The sequence below is a fragment of the Tenrec ecaudatus genome, chromosome 4 (assembly GCF_050624435.1).
Source record: "Tenrec ecaudatus isolate mTenEca1 chromosome 4, mTenEca1.hap1, whole genome shotgun sequence".
NCBI classification, from domain to species: domain Eukaryota; kingdom Metazoa; phylum Chordata; class Mammalia; order Afrosoricida; family Tenrecidae; genus Tenrec; species Tenrec ecaudatus.
This window is the reverse complement of record NC_134533.1, coordinates 64,634,653-64,654,265: the sequence shown is the minus strand read 5'-3', so window position 1 is coordinate 64,654,265 and position 19,613 is coordinate 64,634,653. Positions and strand designations below refer to the sequence as shown.

The 19,613-nt window shown below is 55.1% G+C and overlaps 1 protein-coding gene across 1 annotated transcript in view; it reads right to left on the bottom strand.

Moving 5' to 3' along the window:
• DCHS1 (dachsous cadherin-related 1) overlaps positions 1-19,613 on the bottom strand; it is a 38,641-nt gene that overhangs the window by 9,262 nt on the left and 9,766 nt on the right. Inside the window, exons 2-11 of the mRNA XM_075546146.1 lie at positions 10,856-12,725; positions 4,275-4,463; positions 3,955-4,186; positions 3,602-3,838; positions 2,262-3,287; positions 1,857-2,050; positions 1,623-1,719; positions 1,373-1,530; positions 390-1,254; positions 41-280 (exon numbers count right to left, since the gene is read on the bottom strand). Of these exons, the coding sequence (XP_075402261.1) occupies positions 41-280; positions 390-1,254; positions 1,373-1,530; positions 1,623-1,719; positions 1,857-2,050; positions 2,262-3,287; positions 3,602-3,838; positions 3,955-4,186; positions 4,275-4,463; positions 10,856-12,646 (5,029 nt within the window). The 5' untranslated portion in view covers positions 12,647-12,725. The remainder of the gene's footprint in view (positions 1-40; positions 281-389; positions 1,255-1,372; positions 1,531-1,622; positions 1,720-1,856; positions 2,051-2,261; positions 3,288-3,601; positions 3,839-3,954; positions 4,187-4,274; positions 4,464-10,855; positions 12,726-19,613) is intronic.

The following is a 19,613-nucleotide window of genomic DNA, read 5'->3' as shown; positions in this document are numbered from 1 at the left end:
GGAACATCCTGCTCTCAATTCACCGCGGCCCAGGTCTTACCCAAGTCCGGGTCGGTAGCCCTCAGCGTGAGCAGAGACGTGCCAGGTGGGCTATTCTCCCTTAAGACGACCCTGTATTCCTGCTGCTGGAAAGTGGGCGCCTCGTCGTTGACATCAGCCACACTGACAGTCAGGAGTTGCGTGGCCGAGCGTGGTGGGGAGCCGTGGTCTGCGGCCACCACTGTCAGGATGTGTTCCGCTCGCTGCTCGCGGTCCAGGGGGCGCACCACGGACAGCGCTCCTAGATGAGGGCGGACAGGTTGGATGGAAACTTCCACAAGCCCTCCATATCAGACACTCCCCCTCTCCCCCGCAGGGCTCCCACCCTGCACCCCCATCTCAGCTCTCACCGGTGCTGGAATGTAGCCGGAAGTGGCCGTCCCCGCCAGCTGCCAGGCGATAGGTCACTCGCGCAGCCTCACCCAAGTCCGGGTCCCGGGCTACCACGTGCAGCGCCGCGGGCCCAGGCGGCTGATCCTCTGGGAGGCGCACCCGAGCGGGCGAAGCGAACACGGGCGCGTTGTCGTTCTCGTCCGTGACGAACACACGCGCCGACACGCGCGCCGCGCGCCGGCGGCTGGCGTTGGTGGGCCGGTCCGCGGCTTCCACGAGCAGCAGGAGCGCCGGTGTGGTCTCGCGGTCGAGGCCGTGCGGAGCGCTGAGCGCCCCGGTGCGCGCGTCCAGGCGGAGCGCGGGCAAGGGCGGCTCCTGGAGCAGCAGGCGGTAGCGCACGTCGCTGTTGGGACCCGGGCCGTCGGCGTCCGACGCGCGGAACGTGTAAAGCGCCGCGCCCGGCTCCGGGTTCTCGGGCAGCGCCAGCGTCAGGGGGTCGCGCGCGAAGGCGGGCGCGTGCTCGTTCTCGTCCTGCACGCGCACCTGCACGCGCAGCAGCCGCGCCCCCGCGCCCCCCGGGCCCTCCGCGCGCACCGTGAGCGCGCGCCACGCCGGCCCCGCCTCGAAGTCCAGGGGCCGCGCCAGGTACAAGCGCCCCGAGGCTGCGTCAAGCGCAAAGGTGCCCTCGGGATCGGCGCCGCTCACCAGCGTGTAAGTGAACGCCCCCATCCCAGGCGGCTCTGGCGGCGCCACCGAGCCCAACAGGGAGCCCGGCTGCAGCCCCTCGGCTGCCGTCACCGTCAGCACGACAGGCACCGGGGCCGCGGGGCCTGGCTCGGCGGGGTCGGGCGGGGGCTCCGCGGAGCGAGCAGAGGGAAGCACCTGCGGGGGAAGCGAAGCAGAATCAGAGAGGCTGCCGGCTGGGTAGGAGCCAGGACCCCAGGAAGCCGGAGCTCCTGGAGGGGCCCAGAGCGGTGGGGAAGAGGGCAGGCAGTCTCACCTGCACCAGCAGCTGGAGGCTGGCGCTTCGCGGAGGGCTGCCTTGGTCGTGAGCACTCAGAGTCAGCACGTAGTGGGGCCTCTCTGCTCGGATCAGAGGTGCTGCGGTGAGCAGCTCCCCGGAGTGAGGGTGGAGGGAGAAGAGCTCGGCACCAGGACCTAGGATTGGGCAGAGGAGGGGGCAGGCCTTGGGTTCCATGGGGCACCTCAACACCCACCCACCAGCTCTCCTCCCTCCGCCGCTCCCCAACCTGTTAGCGTGTACAGAATGGTGCCATTCTCTCCCTCATCCGGGTCCTTGGCCTGCAGCGTTGACACCAGCGTGCCTGGAGGTACGCGGTCTGGTACCTGTGGGGACACAATTCAACGGAAATGGCGCTCCTGTCCCCTGCTTGCTGAGCCCCAGACCTACAGCCCTCTGTGAGCCCCTCCCTACCACCCGCCCTCCGACTCACTCCAGGGCAGAGTGCCGCTGCTTCACCTACCTGGATAGGAAGGCCACCGCCAGCAGCCCCCGAGGCCTGCAGGAAGGTGGGGCTGTTGTCGTTGAGGTCGAGCACCGCAATGTGCACAGTGCCTGTGGTGCTGCGCGGCGGGCTCCCCGCATCCTGCACCTGCACCAGGAGCTGGTAGCTGTTCTGCCGCTCCCGGTCCAAGGTTTGGAGTGTGGTCACTTCTCCTGGGAGTGCAGGAAGGGGGACCATGGGTGGAGTAGGCTGGGGCTCAGGGTTGCTAAGCAGTTGGAGTTTGGGGAGCGTGGAAGGGGAATGCCAGGGATTCCCAGTCCTGATCCCGAGAGTCCAGGGCCTGGGTTGGGGTAGGAATCTTGTCTGGGAGCTCTGGGAGTAGTACTGTGGGACCTCATTCAGACTTTGGGTTCTGGGGCTCACCAGTCTGGGGGTGGATGCGGAAGGCCTTGCTGTCTTCTGACAGCTGTCGCAGACTGTAGGTCAGACGTCCATTGGGACCCGAATCTCGATCCGTGGCGGAAACCCGGCCCACGCTGGTCCCTGAAGGCTGGTTCTCAGGCACAGCCAGGAAGGTGGGTTCCTCAGACAAGCGGGGGCTGTGGTCATTCTGGTTGAGGATGCTGACCCTCACGGTGGCTGTGCCCGTCTGTTGCCCCAGCTCAGCTTTGGATCCAGACACTGCCATGACCTTCAGTGTGTACAACTCCTGGGCCTCCCGGTCCAATGCGGCCCGAACCCACAGCCACCCACTCTGTGGCTCTAGGCCAAACAGGCTACTTGCTCCATCTGCTGCAAGATGGTAGGTGACAGGACCCCCATCAGATGCTCGGGCCTGCACTTGCAGGACCTGGGTCCCAGGGGTGGTGCCCGAGGATAGATCCACCCGGTAGGTTGTGCTGTCAAAGTGGGGAGCCAGCCCACGGCCCCCCAAGTCCTGCACCACCACCCTCAGTCGAAAGTGGCTGGTGCGTGGTGGGGTGCCCCCATCCCGGGCCTCCAGCTCCAGCTCATGGGCTGCCCCCCCTGGGGGGCCCAGGGGTCTCACGAGCCGTACATGGCCTGTGTTGGGGTCTACAGTGAAGGCTCCACCACCCCCAGCAAGCAGAGTAAAGGTGACTCGACTGTTAACACCCGAGTCAGGGTCCAGAGCCCGCAAGGTGTAGATGGGGGTTCCCGGGGAAGTGCTGGGGGGCAGCAGCACCGTGTCTTCAGGTGCAGGAAAGGCAGGGGTGTTGTCGTTCACGTCCTCCAGCAGCACCCGGACCCGAGCCACGGCAAAAACTGGGGGTATACCGCTGCCTGCCCGAACCTCCAGTTCCAGCACCGGCCCCAGCAGTTCCCGGTCCAGAGAGCGAAGGGTTTGTAACAGCCCCGAAGCCCCATCTAGGGAGAAGAGTCCCTGGGGATCCCCGCCTGATAGGGCGAGGGTCACAGGTCCCAAGCGACCTGAGGAAGAAGAGAGGAGTCAGGGAAGAGGCTGAGTCCCAGAATCTGATGACAAGAAGACCTAGGAGTGCCACACCTGTGCCTTTCAAAGAAGTCATGGGCGTATGTGCTCCCAGGTGTTAGCAGGGCAGCCGGATGACACGGGGGTGATACCTGATGTGTCTGGGGAAGGAGCTGTGAACCCAGAGCGTGCCTTGGAAGGTGTTCTGTGCTGGGGTTTGCTATGGCTACCAAGGGGATCTTGAGCTGAGGCTGGAGGGTTAGAACGGGGCATTTCGGCGTGACATGGAGTGGTTGGACTTGCTCCACAATACCTGGTGGATTGTGTGCCTGGACTATGCCCACACTGGTGCCTGGCGCCACATCCTCGGGTACAGAAAAGACATACTGTAGTTGCTCAAAGACAGGTGGTGTGGGCGTTCCTGGCACAATGCTGATGTTGACTCGGGCACAGGGCTCTGCCTGCAGACCACCTCCATCCTGAGCCCCGATCTCCAGCTGCACCACAGAGCTGGCCCTTCTGGCTAAGGGCCAAGCTACTGACAGCAGCCCTGGGAGGAAGGACAGAAGCCGGGGTGCGTGAGGAAACAGCCTGGGGCTGGAAGGGACTGGGGCAGGAGGGGAGCGGGGTTCTGGGGGTAGGTTCTGGGAATGGGAGAATCCTCACCTGAATGTTCATCCAAGGCAAAGAGCTGGGGGCTATTGCCAGCCACAATGCGGTAGGAGAGCAGCCCATGGGGCCCCTGGTCAGGGTCATGGGCACGCACTCTCAACACAGCTGTGCCTGGTGGGCTCTGGGCACTCAGACTGGCAGCATACTCCCGTGGATAAAACTGAGGTGGGTTGTCATTCTCATCGGACACAAACACCTTCACATATACCATGGACTTGAGGCCTCCCTGCGGGGGACACGCAGCGAAAGGTCAGGTGGGTTGGCCTTTGTGAGCACCACCCCCACCCCCACCCACATGTGGCCTGCCCACTCACTCCATCTACAGCTGTCACAGTGAAGTCAAAGCTTGAGGGTCCCTGATCACGATCCAGCATCCGGGTTGTACATACGTCACCACTGTGGGCATCGATGCGGAATGGAGGGGATCCTGACGCCCCAAGCCCAGCACCCAAGGAATAGGAGAGCACACCGAATGGGCCACTGTCCGCGTCTGTGGCTGTCACCTGGGGAGAGGCTGGGATGAGTGGTGTCCGCTTGTCTTGGCCAGGAAGGCCAGAGGCAAGCGGCAGTGAAGAGGCGCAGACCCAGGAACAGCTGATGCCCGGCATCTCTGGAGGGTGGACCCGGCAAAGGAGGTAAGACCTGGCCGACACCCAGCCTGAGCCCCTAGCTTCATCCCTTTAGGTAACAGGACTGGCCCTTTCCCCAAACGCATGCATGGGAGGCAGGGACACATCTCAGACACATCTGAATGGTACAGGTCTGCTGTCTCCACAGCTGTGGACAAACAAGCGGTCAGTGTGCAGAATATGAATTCTCCCTACTTTCCACCACTAGATCCACACATCAGTGCACAACTGCCTTTTCCCACCCTTCCTTCCTTCCTGCAGCAACAGAGCAAGCGGGCTCGCTCCTATCAGGCCAGTCCCTCCCCAGTGCTGAGTATGCCGCTGCCCACCCCTCCCCCACCCCACAGGTCCCTGTCCTCCTTTCTTGTGGACTTCACACTATTGATTAGCCCCTCTCTGCTCTTTCGCCACCCTCTTCCTCTTCACTTATAACAGTTCAAAAACCAAGGAGGAAAAGCTTGCTGGAGCTTGCATCCCTCTCCAGCTGAGCCCCTCACTCTCTACTCGCTCACGGCTAAATTTCTTGGCGACGTCACTGACTTTTTCCTGCATTTCCTGAGACAATCGGTGAAATGGCTTTGACTCTGATTATCAGTGTTTCTCCACATTCTTGGGCCGATGTGCATGTCCAGGACTGACCCTCCTTGAACCCTTCTTTCCTTGGTCCGATGACATCACACTTTGGGGTTTCCTCCCTCACCTTTTCTGCATCTGTGGATAATCCCTGGATGGTGAGACTCAAGCTCCCAACCCTGGCCTACTAGGCCCTGTGGGAGTGGACCTCTGTGCCTGTCTCGTTGGCCTGATTTCGCACCACTGCCCCCAGCACCACAGAACCCAGTCATGCTGCAAAATGAGTTCTTTTGGAAATATGTCATCCTTCATGCCTTTGGGTTCTTTCCGTGCACAATATGACCTGCCTCACCCTCTTTCTGAAGGCAGGCCCTCCCTTCCCCGCCATGCTTGGGCCTACGCTGGAACCCACTGTTGCAGCCACTGCGTCAATTCCTAGGAACAGCTGTGGGGCTGGTGCCAGGCTGGGCAGTGTTTCCTTCTGTTGTGTACTAGCTCCCTGTGGGTCGGAACCAACTGGACGGCACCAAACAACAACAGCACCCTTCCTTCCATCCAACCCGATCTAAGCTGTCACCTTCCTTGTGAAGTCTTCCCGGACTGTCTAGTCAGCGACAAGCCCTTCCACAGAGCCCTGCACTCTGCACGGATCGGCCAGTCTTGTCTTCTACAGCCATGGGGTGGGCGCTCTTGTTCACTGCTGTCACGGATGCCAGACACAGGAGCGGAATGACTTTTTGTTGAGAGATCACTGGCCTCCCCATGAGTGGGCTGCTGTTCTGGGGGAAGGCCATCTTCTCATCCTTTCTTTCAACAAACACTACTCACTGAGCACCAACTTGATGCCACGAACACACAACAGTGACCAAGAGACACCCTTGCGCCCCGCGAGCTCCATGTAAAGGGTAAAGCCATTGCATTGACAAACAAGAAGAGCGCTGAGGGCAGTGGCCCCAAATCTCCAATAGATCATGTAAGTTAGCACCATCACCAAGCCTCATAATCGCCTCAAGCCAAGCACTGACTGAGAGACTCAAGGAGACTTGTGCTGGGTCTGATCTCTACAGTGAATCAAATCATTACAGAGTCTGATTATCCTGGGAACTGATCACAGCAGTGTCTGCTCTAGGTGCCTTCAGCATCCCTTCATCTCCCAGCCAACCTCCCAGAGGGACAGCATTGAATGTGGGAGAAGAATTGCAAGCCTATGGGGCAATGTTGAGGTCATTCAGTCATGGGAACTGGAACTTCCAAAGCAAAGAAATGCAAGGTTGGAGGTGGGGGGCTTTCCCGGTGAAATCTTGGGCATCTCCCAGAAAAGTTAGAACAACCAAGCATCCATGCCAGAAGCCTCTGATCATTTCAGAGCCAGGTCAGCAGGAGACCCCATTCTGAGAGCTCCCAAGCCCAAGGCAGAGCCGGGCACACAGTGGGCGCTCTATGTATATTTGTTCATAGTGTAAACGGACATTCTGACTGCCCTGCCTTATAACAAAAACTTCTTTCAGACCAAGTTCTAAACAGTGGGTGCACATTAGGCTCTCTATAGTGGGTTAGCTGGTGTTGGCTGCTGCAGCCTGTGACAAAGTGCTCTTTGTGGACACAAGAGCTTCAGGGTCATGATACACTGTAAGAGGAAGCTGAAGAGTTCCCTTTCCTCTGTTAGAAAATATTGCTTCATGAGAAGACCAGCCAAGGACGTCTGATTGTTGCCCAGGTCCCTGACAGGAGTGATTTGTGGCATTGTTTACCCTCCTAAGAGACACCAAGACCCTGCCTCCAGCGAGCCCTGGAAACAGCTCCTGCTCCAACCCTTTGCTGTGGCTATGGGCCCCGATATCCCAGGAGACAAACTCCCTCCCCCATATCAATGCTGGCGGGCAGCAGCACAGCTGTGGCACCATCTCCAGAAGCTGTTAAAGACCTTTGCCCTTTGACTCACTGCAGGAAGAAAGCAATAAATAGCAGTTTGGGGGAAGTTGTCAGGATGTGACCCCCAAAGGCACAGGGGCCATTGACTGGAAATGACCAAGGCAGACGTGAATCCCCTGGCCTCTGCAGCCCCTGCTTGGAGGTTCCATTGCAAAAGCACCACCTCCAATCACAGAGGGTTCTCAGGCCTAGTGTACACTCCAGCCTTATTCAGCTCTCTCTGATGCTGCCCAGTAGCTACGGCACACCTCATCTTTCTGCTCCTGTCCCCAAGCCCACCCCTGGTGCTCAGCACAGACACTATTTTCAAGGAGAAAATAAAAACCCTTTATCTGTAAATCTTGAAATTCCTGCCAGACCACAAACTTCTGCATCTACCCCATTCTGCTCTTTCCAGGTAAATGCCTGCTTTGACTCCGAGACAGGACACTCTGCTTCTCATCCCACTGCCTTTCCACTCCCTCTACCCGCACTCCCTGCTCTGCCTTTTCTTATACGTTGGTTGTTTCCTGTGATTTATACGCGACCTCTTGTCTCAGGGTTCTCTTCCACTTCCGTGTCTTCAACCGTCTTTCACCCTGGACCACTCTGCTGAACTCTAGCCTTGTATCTCCAGATGACTGCTCAATGTCTCCTCCTGGATGTCCCACAGGGTCCTGAAATTCAACCTATCCCAGACTGAACCCATGCTCAGTCCACGTCTGCTCTTAATGACTCTTCCATCCACACAGCTCCAGCCAGGAATCTGCACTTCCCTTTTCTTCACCCACTCGAACAACCAACCAGGGGACAAGGAACTCCTCATGATCCCTCTGGTTTGTCTAGTCCACTCCGTCAGCATCACCACTGTCTTGATGTCAGGCTGTGTCATCTCTCCCTTTTGACTATTTCACCTCCTTCTTATAAGTCTTCTTACCGGAGATGTCTGACCCTCCGATCCACCTTCTACTCCATAGTTTGCAACCTAGACTCTGCTAACACTTTGGACTGGAAAGTGCTTTGCTGTAGGAGCTGTCCTGTGCACTTTAGGGTACTTGCAGCCTCCCTGGGCTCCACACACTACCGTGTTTCCCTGAAAGTAAGATATCTTCCGAAAATAAGACCTACTTACAGTTTGCCTCTTACTGAAATATAAGGCATCCCCCCAAAAATAAGGCCTCCCTGATAATAAGCCCCTCCCCCAAACCTACCGTAACTCTGGACCTTAGCGGTGGGTGCCTCCATGTGCAGCCAGAACAGACAGGAAGTACGAGGTCTCTTTTAATCAGAGAGCCCGCGCCACCGCCAGGACAAGCTGCCGCCTGGTGCTCGCTCTGCCCTCACGGAGTCTGGCTGACTCACAATTAGATAGTGAGTCGTGCGGAGCAGGAGTAACAAGAAATTCTTGATACTATAGGATTCACAGTTTGTCTGGTTCTGCTGGTTTGTGATGACAACTACTACCATACTGTATACAGGTAATAAATTTCCTTTTTTGTTGTTCAACAATAAATGTGTACCATATTCTTCTTCATGGAAAAATAAGACAGCCCCTGAAAATAAGACCTAGCACATCTTTGGGAGAAAAAATTAATATTAGACACTGTCTTGTTTTCGGGGAGACAGGGTAGATGTTTCCTGCCAGCTTTGAGTAACAAAAATGTCCTGGGGGACAGGGGGTTGCAAAGCCACCTTTAGTAGAGAAAACAGCTCTTTTATCCAGACTACCAAATCATTTTTTGAGAAAACAAATCTGTTATCACTCTTCTACAAAAACTCTTCAATGTCCTTGAGGTTACTTTGCCGCTAAATAATAAATTGGCTCCAAAAATAATGCATGTCACCGTTACGTCCCATGTTCGTAAAAAAAAAATCACCTGTACGAGACCAACAAATATATTGCACGTGTCAACAAATACATTTTACGATAAAGATGAAACTATAAGGGGGCAGGGAAGCCAGATGAATGGAACAGAACCGCCACAATGGAAATGACAGAAAACACTGGCACGTAAAGAATGTAACCAACATCACCAAGCAATCTGTGTAGAAACAGTTCAATGGGAACCTAAACCGCTGTGTAAACCTTTGATGAAAACAAAATGCAATACTATTTTAAGGAAATATTTAAGAGAGAGCTTGTACTTCCTGTCTTACCTTAATTCCTCACTGTCTGGCCTCCCTGTGTATAGATGCATCTTCCTCTCTTACATCATAAACTACAGAGACATTGAGCCACTTGGATGAATCAGACTCTTCCCTCCCTCTGTGCATGTCACCTGTACTCGCAACCTTTCCCCTCCCGTGCTCCCCTCATAAGCTCCTGTTGAACTTAAGGGTCTCCTGTGGGAACACATTCATACTACCTACCTGTACTCATAAATATAGGGCATTTTCCTACAAGGAAGTAATGAAATTCCTTGCACACAAACCTCATTAGACTACAAGGTCCATGAGATGGTGTGTGGGGGTATTTATTCATTGTTGTGTTCTGAGTCCCTAATAGAGAGTGGCTGGCACATAGTATAAATCTATATTGAAGCAATCACATGGTAAGACTTCTTACAACTATGACGAATTCCCAATGAGCTTTTTTTTTTTCCTTTGCTTCCCCTGTGATCACAAATAGTAAACACTCCTGGAAACCACCTGGAGAGCTTCCCTCCTGCTTCAGGCACAGCGGGGAGGGAAGAGAGGTTTGGAAGTCTTAGCTCACTGGTCCTGGGCCAGGAGGGAGAGGACCCACAAGGAAGAGTGGGTAGTGGGAGCTGCCAAGCAGCAGGCAATCAAATGCCCAGACACAAACCAGCAGATGGGGTCAGCCAGGCCAGGCACTGGCCTAGCAGTCTAGTCCAGCCAGCAGTCCCTGAAGGGAATGGTCAACGTATAAGACTAAAGGTCTTAAGCACCAGTCTCCTAAACAATCTCTCTGACTAGCTTCTCCTACAGCCAAGCCCCATGGAACAGCCCAAGCAAACACTGGCCTGACCGAGAGCCCCTCTGGCTATCTCGGATTAGGAGAAAGCCAGAGGTCACAATCAGGTCCCTACCTACCTGTTCTCACAGCCTCCAACCCCTTTTCATCAGCACTGCTGAAGCCACAGTTGAACAATGGGGTCTTCCAAAACACACCACAGCGTTTTGCTGTTCTTTCCGTAGGCCTGGTGCCCCTCCTCTGGGCTGCCACAGCACCTCCTATGCTGCCGGCGACAACACTGTGCAGTGTGTCTCCATTCCCTGTCCAGGCTGGCATGTGTCTAGGGCAAGAACTATCTGCTTCCTGTGTTCCCAGAGGAGTTTACAGAGCCCCTCTCACTTCCTGAGGCTGAGGCCGAGGCCGTGTGACAGACACATTTTCTGTAGACACCATCTCAACTACCAGGATTGCCCAGCCCAGCTCTGATCCTGTGGCCACACATCTCAGGCCAGAACCCTCTCTCTTCACCTTCCGCACTTTGGAGTTCAACAGGGCTAAAACTTGCGGCAAAAAGTTGCCATCAGGAGGGAGGGGGAAAAAAAAGAGGACCTGATGCAAAGGGCTTAAGTGGAGAGCAAATGCTTTGAAAATGATTAGGGCAAAGAATGTACGGATGTGCTTTATACAATTGATGTATGTATATGTATGGATTGTGATAAGAGTTGTATGAGCCCCTAATAAAATGTTAAAGAAAAGTTGCCATCAGCACATGTCCCTGGAACACCTGGTTCCTAAGCTGGGGTTCCCTGTGCCCCCACCTGATCCACCTCTACGCTCCCCAGTAGGATGTGCACCGCCTACCCACCTGCAGGAAGCAGGTCCCGGGCTGGGCCCCCTCAGGCAGTGAGGCGTTGTAGAAGGTTTTCTGGAACTGGGGCTCGTTGTCATTCACATCTTGCAGGGCCACGCTGACTGTGGCCGAGGAGGCCAGAGGAGGCACGCCCCTGTCTGTGGCCACCACGATGAGCTGTGGCTGAGGTTCCAACTCATAGTCCAGCAAGGCTGCCGTGGTAATGATGCCTGAGGTGGGGTCGATGGAGAACCAGTGAGTGTAGGTGCCAGGGGCGAGGCTATAGGTGACCTGTCCATTGGGCCCCTGGTCAGGATCCTGGGCCATCACGCGTACCACAAAGCTGCCAGGGAGCGCCACCTCAGGCAGGGGCTCGGCTCGGAAGAGCTGGCGGTCAAAGGCAGGCGCGTTGTCATTGACATCAGTGACATGCAGCACAAAAGCCGCTTCGGCCCGCAGCGGCGGGGAGCCGGAGTCCGTGGCAGTCACCCGCAAGTTATAGGCATCTCGCACCTCCCGGTCTAGCCGCCGAGCCACGCACACCAGGTAGATGACACTGTCTTGGGTGCTCAGTGCAAAATGGCCCTCACCACCTTCCAGGGAAACGTTGACGTGCGCAAAGTCACCGTCGTCGGGGTCGGACACGGAGATGCGAGCGACCAGCTGTCCAGGCGGGGCGGCCTCCGACACCCGGGGGGAGCCGTCGGAGCTCAGGAAGATCACAGTCATGGAGGGCTGGTTGTCGTTGGCGTCTCGCACGTGCACTGTCACAAAGGCCGAGCCCAGCTCGGGGTGCGCACCCCCGTCCCAGGCCTGCACCACCAGCTCGTGGACCCGCCGCTGCTCAAAGTCCAGTGGCCGCTCCAGCCGCAGCAGCCCCGTGTGCGCGTCGATGGCGAAGGGCTCGTCGCCCTCGCTCTGCCTCCGGTTGATCTCATAAGTCACAGCCCCGTTGGCACCAGCATCGGCGTCCGAGGCAAACACCTGCAGGACGGGGCTGCCGGTGGCCAGGCTCTCGGACACCACGGCGTGGTAGCGGCTCTGGTTAAAGGCCGGCGCGTGGTCGTTGATGTCCAGCAGCGTCACGTCCAGCAGGGCCTGGGCCCGCCGCGGGGGCGCTCCGCCATCATAGGCCTCGAGCTGCAGCATGTAGTGGGAGCGGTTCTCGCGGTCCAGCTCGCCGGCCACCACCAGCTCAGGCACCGGAGCCCCGTCCGGCCCAGGACGGGTCTCCAGCCGGAAGGTCTCTCCAGCCCCATCGCCAGACAGAGCGTAGCCCTGGGTGCCCAGGCGGCCGGCGTCGGCATCCCGCGCAGGCTCCAGTGGGTAGCGGGTGCCCAGAGCCGTATGCTCAGGCACCTGCAGGGCAGCCCGAGCCTGCGGGAAGACGGGCGCGTGGTCATTGATGTCAGCCACTCGCACAGTCACTTCCACAGTGGCACCGTCAGGCGTGACGGCAGTGAAGCGGTAGCGGTCCCGCCGCTCACGGTCCAAGACACGGGCTGTGCGAACAACCCCAGTGTGCTCGTCGATAGCCAGGTCTGTGCCCACCCCGCTGCCCTCCTGGGCAGAGATGAAGTACATGGGAGGCGCTGCCGTGCCCGCCGGCAGCCCGGCACTGATGTCTCCGATCAGGGTGCCCGCTGGCTGCTCCTCGTCGATTTGCAGGTCCAGGCTCCCAGCCTGAGCCCGCATCCCCGGCACCCCTGCCCCCAGCAGCAGCAGGAGCAGCAGCACCCGCCGCAGTGGTGGCAGGGGAAGGGACTGCATGCCAGTGCAAGAAGAGGGGGTGCCCAACTCCTGCATGACAGGGGCAGTTCCAGCTCGGTCCCCAGCTCCCGATCAGGTCCAACTTGGACCCTAGCTCCAGCGCTGATTCCCTGACCTGGAAGAAAAGCAGGAGGGAAACGGTCATGATGTGGGAGGGGAAAGTGTGAACAGGTCCAGGAAACTGGCATCCAGGTGGTTCCCAGATGCAGGCACACTTCGCTCTGGTCCCGGCAGCCTCCAGTCTCACTTCAAATTCTCTCTCTCTCTCAGCAGAATAGTTTGCTTATTCAGACCTTAATGTCTTCAACCTCAATTCTGTCTCTTACCTTAAAACTATGGTTAATTCTTTCTGTTTCCTGTCCTCCAGGGCTAATTCCCACCACTTCACTGGGGCGGAGTGAGTCTTGTACAGAGGCTCTCCTCTCCCTTCAACAAAAGATTGAGCCCCATTGGGGCAGGGAATGTATGGATGTGCTTTATACAATTGATGTATGTATATGTATGGATTGTGATAAGAGTTGTATGAGTCCCTAATAAAATGTAAAAAAAGAAAAGAGGAGGAAAAAAAAGAAAATGATTAGGGCAAAGAATGTACAGATGTGCTTTATACAATTGATGTATGTATATGTATGGACTGTGATAAGAGTTGTATGAGCCCCTAATAAATTGTTTAAAAACAACAAAAACAAAAACAAAGAAGGAATACTGCTCAACATAATAAATGCCATATATGATTTTTTAAAAAAAAAGATTGAGCCCCATCTCTGTGGAGGCACTGGAGATGAGGCCATGGATTAAAGAAGCAGTCCCTGCTATAGGGAACGTGTAATGCAGAGATTGAACAACCGATCACAAAGTGTTAAGGGTTGTAAGACAGAGGCACAGGGAGTTTTGAGGTTATATATAAACTCTCACCAAATTCACTGCCATCGAGTCAATTCTGACTCACAGCAACCCTACTGGACAGGGGGGAACCACCTCTGTGGGTCCCTGGGATTGTGACTCTTAACAAGAGTGGAAAACCCAGTCTTTCTCCTGTGAAGCAGCTGGTGGTTTTGAACTACTGACCCTGCAGTTAGCAGCCCAACTTGAAACCACTGCACCACCAGGGCTCGAGTGCATATAAGAGGGGTCTACTCAGGGAGTCCAGGAAAGCTCCTCTGAGAAGCTGATAGTCAAATGGGGATCTAATCATTAGACCATCCCTGAGGGATGGACAGGATATGGCAAGGCTTAAAGCCTGGAGTGTTTGAGGGTGAGGAAGGGAAGTGCGCTGTGTGTGAAGTGTAGAGCGCTGGGGCAGGCAGTATAAAGTGAGGCAAGGTCTTGTGAGTCATATTGAGGATTCTGACTTTATCCTAAGGATAATTGGAAGCCACTAATGCATGTGGAATAGAGAATGGCGTGACAGTTTACGTTTTATGAAGACCACTATAGCTGTTCTTCGGAAAACAGGCACACGGATACTAGGTCAGCTAAGAGGCCAGTAGTTCGAGCCCACCAGTCACTCTGAGGGAGAAAGATGAGACTTTCTGTTCTGGTAAAGATTTACAGCGTTAGAAATCCACGGGGGCAGTTCTACTCTGTCCGATGAGGTCACCATGAGTTCGAATGGACTCTATGGCAGTGAGTTAGGTTTCTGAGCTTGTGGGAGTCCAGGCGATGAAGTTGCCTTGTTGGTGACTTGGATGAGTGACTGCAATGACAAATGGAGAAGAGAACAGATCTGCCGACTTCAAAACCAAAACTCATGGAGAACAAATCAATTCTGACTCATAGTAACAGGTTTAGGAGAGGGTGGAACTGCCCCATGCATTTCTGAGACTGGAAATCTTATGGGAGGGGACTCTTTCTCTCTCCAACCCGCTGGTGGTTTCGAACTGCTGACTTTACAGTTAGCAGCCCAACTAGAAAATTTAGGTGGTAGAATTGGCAGGACTTGACTGCTTGGAGAGAGGTGGTAAGAGTGGGAGAAGTCAAGGGTGAGGGACTGGTTTCTGGCCTGACCATCAGCTGGACAAGGGGGTCCGGTGGACAGAAAGAGAAAGAAAACCAGAAACAAGCAGTGCCTCTGAATGTGAAGGGAGCAAGGGCTTCAACAGGTAAGTTCAAGTTCAACATCGTAATGGGCCTTCCTGATCCCAGCCCTCCCAGTCTTATGTGGCCCTGCCTTTACTTTGTCCCATCACACTTGGCTTTGCAGCAACACTAGACGTGTCACCATGCCCTTTCCCAGTTCCTTGCCTAGGATGTATTCGCTCATGCCGATATGCTCTGAAACATCTTCTCCATGTGAGCACCTCCTCCCTGAACTCCAATGGGATCCAGTTTTAAAGTCTCATCTTGTGTGGACTCTTCTCGGAGAGACCTTAGCCTCTCCTTTAGTAGAGCCTGTTATACCCTCTACTACAGCAATTCTCAACCTGTGGGTCGCGACCCCTTTGGAGGTCGAACAACCCTTTCACAGGGGTTACCCAATTCACAACAGTAGCAAAATTACAGTTATGAAGTAGCAATGAAAATAATTTTATGGTGTGGGGTCCCCACAACATAAGGAACTGTACTAAAGGGTCTCGGCATTAGGAGGGTTGAGAACCACTGCTCTACTAGGATCGCACTACTGTGGGTGTTTTCTAACTGAAGCTAGCCCTGTGGTGTTTGTGTGACTGCTCTTGGAACTGGACTAGAGGCTCCTCAAGGGCAGCAGTGGGTCTTAGTTGGATCCTCATTTAGTAGCGGTATTAGTGTGAGCTGGTATTCATGCTGAATGAAGACGGAGTCAGAGTATCACAATTTCACACCAGCACACTCTCATGTCATGACACTGCACATTTGGAGGGGTGGATGTGGTGGTGGTGCGGTGCTCACAGAGATGCCATCTCAGATAACCTACACAAACACATGAGTCAATGCCCCAAGGCACCATAGTCAGCTGGTGACTACAGAAGGGCATCCTCAGCGGGGTCTGGGAATTGTCTCTGCCCTGGGCCTTCTTGTTCTTTTAAGGGAGGAGGGTTTCTGACCAGCCTCTCTTTCCCATGTACCCTTCAGGTCTCCAACTCTCTCCTTGCTGTGAGGCAATGGAAATGAGCTGGGGCTTTTGAGTTTGGCCATGGCTTGAGTCTCAGCCTTGTATTTTCTAATCTGTAGAATGATTTCAGTAATACCTACCCTGAGGCTGTATGAGAATGAGAGGCAATGTAAGTGAGGGAGATGTTTTCTCAAGCCCCCTGATGGATCCCCTCTGGGCCTCCTCATCCCAGCTTCAGAGTCCTGGGGTTCTACATGTCACTAAGACCCCACTTGCTGGACCCCAAGCTGGAGAAGCCCCTTGAGTTGCTGTATGGAATCACAAGTCTGAGGGTTTCTGAACAGAGAGGTCAGGGTGAACACAGGCCTGACTCAAAGAAAGGAGAGACTGAGTTTCTGGGGTGGCCAGAGAGGTCCAGGTCAGGGATCAGGGTCCCAAGACTAGGTTAGGGGTCAGGGGTCAGAGTTGGACCTGTCCATTTAATCAGTCACTGGAGGGGGAACAGTTTTTGTTGGAGGGGAGTAAAGATCGTGGATCCTGAAGACCACGTATTTACCACATTCTGTATTATTATAATTATCCACTACCCTTTCCAGACAAGTAGAGAGTTGGGGGCTGGGACTCTATCTGGGATTCACCTTTGTGTGTACCCCAAAGCACAACACACAGAATGTGACCAACACATTTTCTCAATGAAAGGATGTGTGAATTGATGTGAGATAAAAGTCCAGGTGAATGGTCATCCTGAAACAGGACAGCATTCAAGCCCAGGTGCGACACCTTGTATGAAAGCAATTCCTTCTTCCAGAGGGTGTCCTGCCTCTGAACTCGCCTCACCACCAGGACCCTGACCAGTACCCATTCCCCCAGTACACACTCCCAGTGCACACTAGCAAAGTCACAGACCCCACAAAGCCAAGCTCACTCTCTCACCCAGCTAGACACGAAAAGATACACAGACCTACACGCTCACAGAGATTTATTCCCCTGCACTCACACTCACATGCAGACCAACACGCTTAACACACACGCAAGCACCCAGAGAGGCTTATTTGAGCATGTGCTAGCCAGGTACAGTGTAGACATCACTCTCCACACATACACAGAACCATGTTTTCTCACACACGTATTCATTCATGCTTCTCTTACATACAGACAGACAAGACACAGACACATTTTTGAACACACACACACACACACACACACAGAAAGACACATTCTCTGGAACTTCACATGGAGTACAGGCATGTTCACACCCAATTACTCATCCCTGTGTGTGTGTACACACTCGCGTGCACACACGCACACAAATGCACTTCACATGCACAGCCGGGCCCACTTTCACTTCTGCGCAGCCTCCCACTGGCCCGGCACGCGCACACCCACTCACAGATGCACGCACACGCAGGCATGCTCTCACACATGCTGCCGGGCCACTCCTGGTCAGTTCTGCGGCTACAGCTGTGACCTCAAGGTCCCCGGGGCCTCTGTCTGGACTGTGCCTCATCGCTTCCTGCTGCAGGGCTTCCAGTTCCAAACGCAAACTCCAGACTCTCTCCGGAGACCAACCGTCTCATCCCCTCACCAGCTCTCTCCTCGGCTCCAGCTCCCCCATCTGTCCAGTGTTTCTCACTGCCCCTCCTCCCTGCACTGTCTCCTTCCTTCTCCAGCTCTGTCCTTCCTCCCAGAGCCCTCCCTGCGCATCTGTCCTGCCTCCTCTGGTTTCTCTCCCAGTCTGTCCTGTCTCCTGCCCAGATCTGTCCTCTTTTGTTCCCCAGAGCTGTCACATCTTTCCTCTCACCCAGTCTGCCTTGATCCGTGCCCCCACTCTACCCCCGGTTCTATTACTCTGTCCTCTGACTCCATCCTGTTCTCCCCCTCTATCCCCACATCTGGGCCTCTGGAGCCACAGCTGGTTCTCATTAGGAGGGGGAGGGGCAAGACTGCTCATTGGGGCCTGAAATGTGATGTCAGTCCCCTTTCTAACTTGCAGAGCCCCCCCCCCCCACCCCCAGCCTGTGTGTCCATAGGATCCAGAAACAAGGAGGAACATGGGAGAGAAAAGAGAGGTGGGTTGGGGGGGGTGCGAGGGGGGCGGTATAGGCAGGGGGACCACAAGGGAAGGGAGTCCTCCAGGAGGAAGTAGAGGAGTGGCCAAGGTACAGGAGGGGAAGCAGACTGGGGAGCTGGCACCGCCCAGACCTCCTCCCTCAATTTCCTGTCCCAGGGCCAGGGAGGGGCAGGGACCAGAAAGACAACAGGGGTGAGGAGGGGGGCTGTGAAAAGCAGATGGGAGTAGAAATGGAGGAAGTGGGTAGCCTCCGTGAGCCAAAGGCCTTTGGGATGCAGGGCCAAGTGAAAAGAAAAGAGATGCGGGCGAGTTCTGAAGGGGTGGCTGAGAGCAACAAGGAGGGAGAGTGGACTTGCACAGCAGTAAGTGGAGCTGGCACGGGAGGGAAGGGGAGGTCATAGGAACAGGAGTCAAGAATAGCCACAGCCCAGAGGTAGAGCGGGACTAGAGGTGGGAGCCAACAAGGAGGGAAGGCAGGGGGAGAGGAGAGAAAGAGGGACAGAAGAAGGGAGGAGGGAGGAAGAGACAGCTGACCAGTGTCCCTGGGACGATCTCACCAGGCAGTGCCACAGCCTGGCTCTGATTCCCCCTGGAGATACCTGGGAAGAGACCAGGACAGTGGGAGCAGAAGAGGCCCGGAGAGACTGTTTTCTGAGCTCGTCTGGTATGCCAGGCCCAATTCCATGCAATTCGCAAACAGTATTGCACCTAATCATCCTAGCAACCCCATGAAGGAGGCTGGTGGCGCTGTTGGGTTGGTGTTGGACAGCTAACTGCAAGACAGGCAGTCAATACCCACCAGTCACCCGGAAGGAGAAAGATGAAGCCATCTGCTCCTGTAAAGGTTAACAGCCTCAGAAAACCTACCGGGTCATTCTGAATTTGATTCCACCTGTCTATTTTAAAATGAAGAGGTCAGAGTGGAACAACTCTCCCGCTGGTGGCCCCAGGACTTTGCATACCACGTGGTGTGTGGAGAAGGGAAGGGTGGTGAGAGGAAGAAATGACAGAGATGCCAAGGGGAAGAGCTCTAGCAGGAGAACCCACAGAAGGAGGAAGGCCAGGGAGGAGGCCAGGTAACGGTCAGGTTAGCAGCAGTGGGGCTGAGCCAACAAAAGTAGGCAGCATTTGAAGAGGTGACAATGACAAGACTTGATCACTGATTCTATAGGAAGGGTTAGGTCACAGGGAAGAGTCTAGTCTGAGTCCTGAGCTTAGGGTCTGGTTACTGAAGTGCCCCCCTCAGGATGTGGCAGGGGAGAAGTAGTGTTTGGGGTGCCTATTGGGGTCCCCATGTGGCAAGGTCTCCAGCAGGCTGGAATTGTCAAATCTGGTGCTAAGAAGAGCAGTAGAAGCTGGTGATGGGGATTTGTACCCATTGAGGGCTCACGAGAGCGGTGGGAGTGGAGACTCGTCAGAGAGAAAGAAGAGAGTAGGACAGAAACCCGGGGAGCAATCACATGTTTGGCTCAGGCAAAGGCGCCCTACAATTTTTTCTGGATGAGAAAGAGGGGGCAGTATGACAGACCATTTCCAGGAGGGAGAGATCAATTGTGCCTAAAGCTGCTGACAGTTCAAGAAAAAGGAGGGCGGAGAAGTGGCCGCTGAACGCAGCAGGAAGGTCGCTAGTGACCTTGGGGAGAATCGTTTCAGGAGCACAATCAGCAACAAACATCCTGCAGTGGGAAACTGGGGAGGATGGAGTAACAGCTAGCTATACACCGGATGCCAGCACAGGTTCATTCATAAATAGACCCTGGGAATTCGAAGGCAGCATGTAGTAGTGAAAGCGTTCTGGTGGCGCAATGATTACAAACTTCGATGCTAACTAGAAAGTCAGTGGTTCAAACCCACCAGTGGCACCAAGGGAGAGAAGCCCTGGCGATCATCTAGAAAACCCT